Genomic DNA, 8,959 nt, shown 5'->3' on the forward strand with positions numbered 1-8,959 from the left:
TCAGGGGCGCGGATAAAACGTTTTGGTAGCCTGCCTCAACCACAGTTCCCCGTTGCATTCCCGCTCCAGGCATCGAAACACAGAGAACTCGCTAGGACAAGGGGATCCTCGTGGAGATGGGGGCTGGACGCCCGCCGCCGGGGACTGAGAAGGCAAGGATCAAAGCCGTGACGAGGGTTTGTTAGCTGGGCCTCCCCGCGTCCCCTGGGGTGTCCTAATTGCTCGCCCTGAAGCCTCCCGCTCACAGGCTGTCCGACCGCGCGGGCGCCCAGCCGCGGGCGGCAGAACAGCTGCGAGGCCGGCGGAGCGTCCGCCCGCTGCCCAGCCCTGCCGGCGTCGCTGCCCAGCGCTGGGACCCGCGCCGCCCTAGGAAGACCCCTAGGAGAAGGGGGAGGGCAGACAGAGGGGTCCCAACACGCGGTCAACCAGAGGCCTCCAGGCAGCAGGGGCGGCAGGGGAAGTTGGACGCCTACTTAGCCAGCTCCAACAGCCCGCGAGCACAGACTTCTCCCGTGGCCTCACCGGCCGCTCTGAAACCATCCACCTAAAAAGAAAGGCGCTCACATAAAGCAAATAATGGCTCGGAAGAGACCAGCGTGAAAAAATGGGACTGGTTTTACACCAGCCACACCAAGGTCTTACAGATTTTGAAAATTCCCAATATTCGGGAAGGAATTTGTTTTTTCCTAGTCGCGCATTTCATCATAATTTTCTGCTTTAGTAAAATCAGCTCCCTGGGATTTCATCACTTGTTAAAAAAAGATAAACTTTATTTTTGTAATTTTCAATCACAAAAAAATCTATATTTTTTGTCTAAGCATTTATTTTACTGAATCAAAAAGACATGAAAAGAAAAATCATGTTTTTACTAACGTATATAAGTGACTCTTTTTTGGACAACATATAATAAATATGATATATCACTTATCACTCAGTCTTTCAAATGTACAATTTTTTTTTCATATTATGGAGCATGCCACTTTTCCAAAAGAAAAAAGGTCATGAGAAATCAGTGCAAAATTCTCAGTCACCCTCCTCTTTTCTCTGGGGCAGATGAATGTCCATGGCAACACCCTCTGCCTGGATATTTGAGGCTGTCTGTCCACCTACAATTCTCTCTGCCCCTACAGTTCCTCTCCATGCCCTTCTTTCTTCCCTTTTTAGCCCTCCCCCCTCCCTCCCTCCTGCTTGTCCCTAAAGTCGTTTTTTTAAAAAGAACTTGAGGTTTTGTTTTTGTTGATGTTTTCACTTACTGGTTGCACTTTGTGTGGGGTCAGCGTTTTCACCAGTCACACTGCTGTGGGGGAGCTTTCCAGCCCTGCCTCTGGGGGGTTGGGATGGAGAGCAGAAAGCTGGCTCCTCTTTGGGGACCCTGGCCCATAGGTGAGTATCTTCCTCTCTTACTCCTCTGCCTCCCAGTGTCCGCTGCAACGGAGGTCTGATGCGGGAAGAGGTGGGGCAGCTGTCCAGGTCAGGTCGGGGATTGGGAGGGATTGTAGAGCCTTCCCTCCTTCTTCACCGGGGATGTGGGGTGCCTGGGATGGGGTTGGACAAGGGATTGAGGGCTGGTTGTCCCCCGGGTCCCAGGCCATGAATGAGCACTCGGGGTACCAGGGGCCGCTGCAGCTGGGGATGGGGTGCTGGAGGAGTCCGGTACATGCTGCTGTACATGGCAGCTGCAGCTGCCGCGGCTGTCGTACTGTCCATGCTGCCCAGCAGACTTGGGTGATAGAAATAAGGTGAAGGAAACATCCTCTGCAGCGCTGAGTAGTTCCCTGCCTCTGCCAGCAGCTCCAGGCCTACCGCAGTCTGCCTCTTCCATTTGGTCCTGAAAGAAAGCAGGCGCACATGCACCCAGAGGCGGCTGTGGACATGGTCCAGGCACCAGGCACAGAGGCCCGACCCATTCCCTGGTCCTCTCCCATCTTCTCCTTTTCCCTCACCCAGTAGGGAGACTCGGAGAGCTCTGGGAACTGGGAATGTGCATCTCCTGCCCCCACCTAGCTCACAAGAGGACTCAAACCCAAAGCCAATTTTGTAAACTACACCCTCAGAGTCTGAGACACTGGAAGATGAAATCCTATAAGCTTCCGCTGCCTTTTCTTGTCCCTTTGCTCTACTTGTCCCCCTCATACTGTGGCTACTTCCTGAAACTTTCCTGAAGACCAAAGGAGACCACCTCTTTCCACACTCTTCCCCCTCCTCCCTTAATTCTCTTTCAAAGTGCTCCCCCAATAATTCCAAAGTGTCTGCTCTCAGCCTCTCCCCCTCCCCACGGAGAAAGAAATAACCAAAACTGTAAACAAAGGGACAGAGTCTCTCCTGGGCCTCAGATCCCAGCTCCTGTCTTTCCCCAGGGCTGTGGAGACAATTCTCTTATCAGCCGACAGATCCTTACAGTGAGTAGGGGATTTAGGGCAAGGAAGGAGACAAGGTTTCAAATCGGAATTTGAGAGAGGGCTCTCCCAGGAGGACATTACCTCCTGGCCTTTGGGGTGGGGAGATGCATTTCAAGACAATTCCTCCTCTGGGGCAAGTAACAATTAAAACCTGTGATCAGTTTTTCTTGGTCTCCTCCCTCCCCCATCTACACCCCCCTTTAGGAAGAAGACAGGAGCAGGCCCTTGGCTCAAATGCCTTATGAAGGAACCTAAGGCTGGTGGGCTGTCCATACCCAGCAGCTCCAACCAAATTAATAAACATGTCGCCCATTTTAAATTGGCTACAAATGACACTAATGTTTTCCGACAGAATTAGGGTGGCTGAATCCGTATGTAATGAGACAGAAAATTATGGTAAAGATGACAACTGGATGGGCATTTCCAACCGCACTTATGGACGATTAGAACACAAACGAGAGAAAAGGAGGGGGAGAGACAAGGGAGATGAGCGCCAGGCTTGGAAACACAGAATAACTTCGTCTCAGACTGCCCAGGTTCAGTCCTATAGTTCAGGACCTTGCAAGCACAGCCAGCTGCTTTCTTAATTTCCTTTCTAAAAATGCAGCAGGGCTGGGCAGGCTCTGTGGCACCCTTTCTCCCTATTGAGACAGTGGAGGAAGCCAGTATAGGGGACAGACACCCAGTCTAGACGCCTGGCCAACTGCCTGATTCTCCAGCCTGGGGCTGTGAACCCAATTCTAACCCAGCTGGACTCTCCTGATCTCTGAGGAGATGCAGGACTAAGGCTTAAGGCTGTAACCCTGGCTCTCCCAACGACCTCACATTTAAGCCAAGACTGGTGGGACAGCTCTGTGGGGACCACAATGGCTGGGCCATGTTGCCGACTACAGACATTTGGAACCAGCCTGGGGCAGGCCCAAGGGGTGCACCAGGCATACAGGCTCTCTGGGCCTGAGTGTCAGCTGCACAGATGTCTCAATTTGAGAAGGTGTGGCTTGATTGATTTGGGGATAAAGTGTGGGGAATTCCAGCAGCTCAGGTTTCCAAGGGAAAGTAGCACCTGTTAAGATACTTAGAAGTGCACAATTGCCCAATTCCAGCTGCCTTAAGGTCTCTCTCACCTTGGAGATTTGGCTAATCCCTACCCCTAGTCTGAAAACACCTTCTCACCCACAGTAGGCTCTCTGACTCTCAGTCCCTAGTCTCCAGAGGGCAGGAAGGAAGAAGACTGGTGCAATGTTTATGACCTGGGCAGACATCTCTGCTCCTCAAAGAGCCTGCCTTACCTTCGGTTCTGATACCAAGTCTTGACTTGGGTGTCAGTAAGGTTGAGTGCAGCTGCCAGATCCATGCGGTCCTGAACACTCAGGTACTTCTGCCGCTCAAAGCTACGCTCCAATTGATTAAGCTGGTGGTCAGAGAAAGCTGTCCTGGCTTTTCGAGGCTTCTTGGCTCTCACAGGGGGACTCTCACGGCTACTTGTAATCTCTCGGTCTCCTTCCTCCTTTGTTCCTACAATAGAAACCCAGACACAGCCATGTAAGTTAGCTTGAAATAGGAAAGGGTGGAGTATCCTCCTGGCACACACTTTCACATTCCCAAGACAACCACTGGTCTCAGGGGACTACACTCTGCCACTACCCTCACACACATATACTTGGGTCTGAGCCAGGGTATCGGAAGAGGATTGTTTTCTGGCTGGGGACTCTTGGGCCCTGTGGAGAGATATCCTAAAAGGGTTCTTTTAAAGGGGTTCTTCTAAAAGAACCCCTCTTCTTCTAAAAAAAAATCTTCTGATTGGAAGTTAAGAGTTTAAAAAATAATTCTCAATAAAAGACTTTTTGTTTCTGTTTTCCTTGATGGGGTAGGGGAGGACCCTGTCCATTTTTTTAATTGTTTTCACCAGGACCACTTTTCTAATTTAGTTCTTTCCAAAGAGTCTTTTATGTGGATTTTTTTTTTTTAGAAGAGGACACTTTTTGCTTGCTTGTTTAACTTTTTTTCTGTTTACTGGGAGTTACAGGCACATATTTTTCTTTTTCAGATGCACCTGGGAAATGTTGGAATCAAGCTTTCTGCAGCTGCCTGTACTGGGTCTTTGAAAGCTTTGGAAAAAATTGTTGCCCGACACGGAGCTGAACTCAAAATCATTGAGCCCATCCAGGTGACAGTGCAGAGATTTCCGGATTCTATTTGTCAACTTTGGTTTTTTACTGAAATGCTGGGAAATCGATATGTCAATCCCTCTCTGTTTGTACCCGTTTGTGCAGCGCTCCTTGATCTTCCCTGCAGGAAGAACAATAATCTCTCTAATTGACCCACTGGGGAGGTTGGTGCACGAAAAATCGCCAGACCAGACTGTACATCTGTTTAGGGCACTATTATGCTAATACTATAATAGTAAAATGAGAAGCCAATATCCTATCTTCCAGTCAGCACTTATCTTTGCCAGAGAACCAAAGATTAATAATAATAAATAACTTATCAGTAAGGTAAAAAAGTACTCCCCTGGTATGTTAAAACTCTTACCATGTAAAGATCAGAACACCTTCTTATGACATTGTCCGAGGAGAAAATGGAGAAAGGGAGTTGAAAGACAATTTCCATTGTCATCTGATTTTACAAAAATGGACAAATTCAATTTCATAAATTCTTTTAAAAAAAATACTACCTCCCTATTACTTGTAAGGGGCCAAAAATTTTACTGAGGATACAGAATTCTATTGGGACCACTGGGCAAAAAGGGTGTTTTAAAAAATGATTATGAATCTTTACTGGCTTCCTTGTATTAATCCCAAATTGTCCTGTTAATCAAAACGGAAATTTTTCCTTCCTCGAATCTGATAATTCCTGTGATGGTGTTTAGAAAATATGCGGGGGGGTGTGGGGGAATCATTTGCATTAAAGAATAAACATCAGGTTGTGATCACACCCCTAGACTCCACGCTAGCTAAATAGTTTGTGTCTCCCATCTCACCCCCCACTCCCATTCCCAAGGTCTCAACCAGAAAAGAAAAGAAAAAAAAAAAACTCAAGATGGTCCCTTTTGTCAAGGAAAAGTATTTCCCGTCAGACCTCCTCGTCGCGGCCCTCTCCCAATACATTAAAATTAAGTAAAACGAAGAAAGAAACTGGATGGCGGTAAAGGTTAAGAGGTAAAAATGTAACAATAAACACAACTTCGGTAGCGTCTCTTAATCGCTCGCCCAGGCCTCTCTCCAGTTTGCATTCTTTGACCATCGCCCAATCGCCCAACAATCTCCCGGAATAATTCCCCATTGGAGATTCGCTGGAAGCTGAAGGGAAGAAGGGAACCAGGAGAAGAAGCAGACGGCAGCTGGGGCGGCGCGACTCACCGTGGCATTTGATGTCGCTCTGGGAATCTTCTCGCTTGTCGAGTTTGGTTTTGCTGTCCTCCTGCTCGAGCTTTGGCCTAAAGCTCTCGTGCGCTGCATTGCTCTCCTGCTTCGGGGTGTGGTGGGGAGAGGAGACACTAGTGCTGTAGGGTGCACACGCCGCCAGAGGTTTACTGTCGCCCAAGATGTCCTTAATTAAAAAAGAAGAGGTGGAAGTCCTGGGGGCCGAGGCGGCCGAGCCCAGCTGCTGGGCTGCTGGCTGTTGTTGCTGCTGCGGCGGCGGCGGTTGCTGTTGGGGCGAAGGCTGCAAACTTTGCGTCGGGGCCGGGGCTGGCGGCGGCGGCGGCTGTTGGCTGTGATGGAGATGGTGGTGATGCTGGGGCCCGTCTGCTACGAGATGCGGCTCCGGGGCCTCCATGGTGACCGAGATAGGAGAAGAAGGTGCCGTTCCTACGGTATCAATCTCCGAACAGGGAGACGGGGTAGCCTGACTCCTAAAATCCGCGGTCCTCGCCTCGCCGAGCGGGCGGAAATCTCCATTCATCATGCCGGGACTGCCAGAACTGGCACTGGACAAAATCGTGTCTATTCCAAAACTCGACCCGCTGGCCCCTTCCATTGTTGTCATTTCTACATGAGGTCCACGCCGTTCCGCCGTTGAGTAACCGCCCGGACCAAGAAAAAGCTATTGATCGTAAAAGAAAATAAACACTAAACAATGTTGCCGCCGCGCTCGGGGGAGGGAAAAAAAAAGGAGGAGAAGAAGAAAGTGGGGCGGGGGTAAAGGAAGGACAGTGGGAAGGTGGTAATCGGTGGACACTTTCGACACAACTTTTTTCCCCCTGACGCAAAAGGTAGGGATAGAGAGAAAGAAAGACTGGGAGGTTACCAAAAAAGAAAAATAGGGAAAGCCAGGAACTTGCGCTCGGGGGGACCACCGCGCACGTGGGGCGGCGGGGGCGGCGCAGGAGACCTAGGCGAAGGCGCAGGAGGAAAGAAGCGACCCCTAAGCCGCCGCCACCGCCGCTGCCGCTGCCGCCTGGGTCTGCCCACAGCCTGGCACCGGGCGGCAGCGGCGGCGGCGGCGGACTTGGCAGGTGCAGCGATCGCGAAACCGGGGCGGCTGCACGCCCTCGGACCTCCCCCGCAGCTCCCTAGGTGGCTGTTGCGCACGACCAGGCCCCCTCGGAGCCGAGTTTCAGAACTTTCTTGGAAAGTTGTGGTGCAGGCACAGCCGCAGTGCCCGCGGCAACCGGAGGAGGAGGAAGAAGAAGAGAAGGAGCAGGCTCAGGAGAAGAAGACGGCAGAGACGCGGTGCCGGGCGACTCCGGACGCTGCCGGGCGCGTTCGCTTGTAATCCGGCGGCTCACGGGCGGCGCCGACCCCCTCCCGTGACGTCACGGCCACTGCCGCCGCTCTCCGCGCCGCGCCAGGCCCGCGCCCCCGCCGCCGAGGCCGCGCGCCCGGCCCCGCGCCCCCATTGGCCGCTCCCGCGCAAGCGAGCGACGCCAACGTACCAGGAACCAATGGGCACACCGCTCGCAAACCCGTCAGTGAGCGCCGCTTGGACCCCGCTGCTCTTTTGAGGACCCGCAGATCCCTTTGCCTGCAGCCCTGAGCCGAACACAAAGTCCAGTGGCCCAGGTGTCCACAATCACGATTGAGGGGCAAAGGGAAAAGGGGGAAGAGGACAGAAGGAGACTAGAGAAAGGGAACCAAAGGGAGAAAAGAGAAAAATAATAATAAGTGGTAACTATTTGCCCGTTTTCTTAAGTCAGAGGCTGGGGCGAAAAGAGTAAAAGAACCGGGCCGACTCACCTTTAGACTCCAGGCGGCCGTCTTTTCAGCTTTCCCAAATACACGCTTAAATAGTCTGAAGACTCTAAGAACAGAGAAGGAGATCCCTGAGGGGACTCTCGGGAAAGTGGGTAACTCCAGGAACCAGAGATCTGAGTGGGTGAGCAAGCTCCCAGCTGTGACTTTTAGCTCAAGGAACCCGTGCGCCCGGGCTTAGCCCAGCCTGGTAGCGGATCCCTTAGAGAAACAGAGAAGGGTCTGCATCCACCAGGCACTCTCCGGGTGGATGGAGCCCAGGACTCGAAACCCAGGCCCAGCCTTGGCTCCAATCAGAGCTGGTGCTGAAAGAATGCCTGATCAAACACTTTCTCCCAAACCGGGGGAAATGGTGCCCGAGGCGTTCACTAGCGGATAGGCAGCCACGGTTCAGTGCGGCGTGGGGCACAGGAACAGGGGTGACGAGTCCAAAACCTGTGTCCCGGCCACGCCACATACCGGTACGTCTGTTCCCTCCCCCTTCTGACCGGCCTATCCTTTGGAAAGGAAACAGTCACTATGGATCCACTTGGGACCCGGAGCATGACTGTGACGCCTCGTCGGAGGGTATCAACTTGCATTATTTTCTTTAGGACGTCTCCAACCTGTCTCTTGTTGAATGTCAGAGTAATGGGAAGTGCCAGTGACAAGACGGCGTATTACTCCTGATTAAGTGCCGTGTCAACCTAATTAGCGGAGTAATTATAAGGTGCTAATGAATGATTCAAAGTTCTTTGAGTTACATTTTACTCCAAATTACCATTTTAAGAACCCCATGAATCTGCGTGGTTGGCATAGCTTCCGTGACTAGGTGCAGAATGAGGTTACAAAATGGCCTTTAAAGTCTCCAAGGGCCGAATCTGGGGTGTAGTTGCGGTTTTGTAGGTCGCTTTGGCTTTTTTTTTTTTTTTTTTTTCTTTTCTATTGAGACGGGGAGAAGGTGTCTCTATTGAGACGGGGAGGCAAATGACCTCCTGGGACAAGATCTTGCCCTTGGATTGGAACTGCTGTGTGAACCCCAGATCTGGAAGGGGTGCGTGGCAGACTCATCCTCCCTGCGCTTTACTGGGACAATCGAGGTGTTTGACCCCGAAAAAAGCCCGAGCTATCTCGAGGGTAGGTTGAGCTGTTTCGGATCACCTTCATACCATCTTCCATCGTGCTCTCTCTGAGGAGAACAGCGGGGATTGGAGGGACCGAGGCGAAGAGATGTACAATCCGGGCTGCTCTCTCCCTTTTCTCAGAAAGCGAGGGGAATTTGGCCGTGGAGCCAGGGTGGGTGAGACGAGGCGGGGGACGTAGGAGGTGCTCCAGGCAAAGGTCAACGCTGGCCCGAGGGGTGCGGAGCACGCTGGAAGAACGTGTGGC

The 8,959-nt window shown here is 51.8% G+C and overlaps 1 protein-coding gene across 1 annotated transcript; it reads right to left on the minus strand.

Moving 5' to 3' along the window:
• Positions 1–749: 749 nt before the first annotated feature.
• Positions 750–7,136, minus strand: Barhl2 (BarH like homeobox 2). The gene is made up of 3 exons (XM_005327741.4): positions 5,759–7,136; positions 3,689–3,914; positions 750–1,828 (listed from the first exon to the last, which is right to left on the minus strand). Exons 1-3 carry the CDS (start codon positions 6,384–6,386, stop codon positions 1,516–1,518), a joined length of 1,167 nt encoding a protein of 388 aa, XP_005327798.1. The 5' UTR covers positions 6,387–7,136; the 3' UTR covers positions 750–1,515.
• Positions 7,137–8,959: the final 1,823 nt, after the last annotated feature.

The sequence above is a fragment of the Ictidomys tridecemlineatus genome, chromosome 11, assembly GCF_052094955.1.
Source record: "Ictidomys tridecemlineatus isolate mIctTri1 chromosome 11, mIctTri1.hap1, whole genome shotgun sequence".
Taxonomy (NCBI): Eukaryota; Metazoa; Chordata; class Mammalia; order Rodentia; family Sciuridae; genus Ictidomys; species Ictidomys tridecemlineatus.

What these genes read in the sequence shown, in the direction of transcription:
- Barhl2 (XM_005327741.4), bottom strand. Translation starts at nt 6,386, where the DNA reads ATGACAACAATGGAAGGGGCCAGCGGGTCGAGTTTTGGAATAGACACG. An exon ending in GAGCGACATCAAATGCCACG is followed by an intron (nt 3,915 to 5,758) that starts GTGAGTCGCGCC and finishes TTTCTATTGTAG; the next exon opens with GAACAAAGGAGGAAGGAGAC. An exon ending in ACTTGGTATCAGAACCGAAG is followed by an intron (nt 1,829 to 3,688) that starts GTAAGGCAGGCT and finishes GCTTTCTTTCAG; the next exon opens with GACCAAATGGAAGAGGCAGA.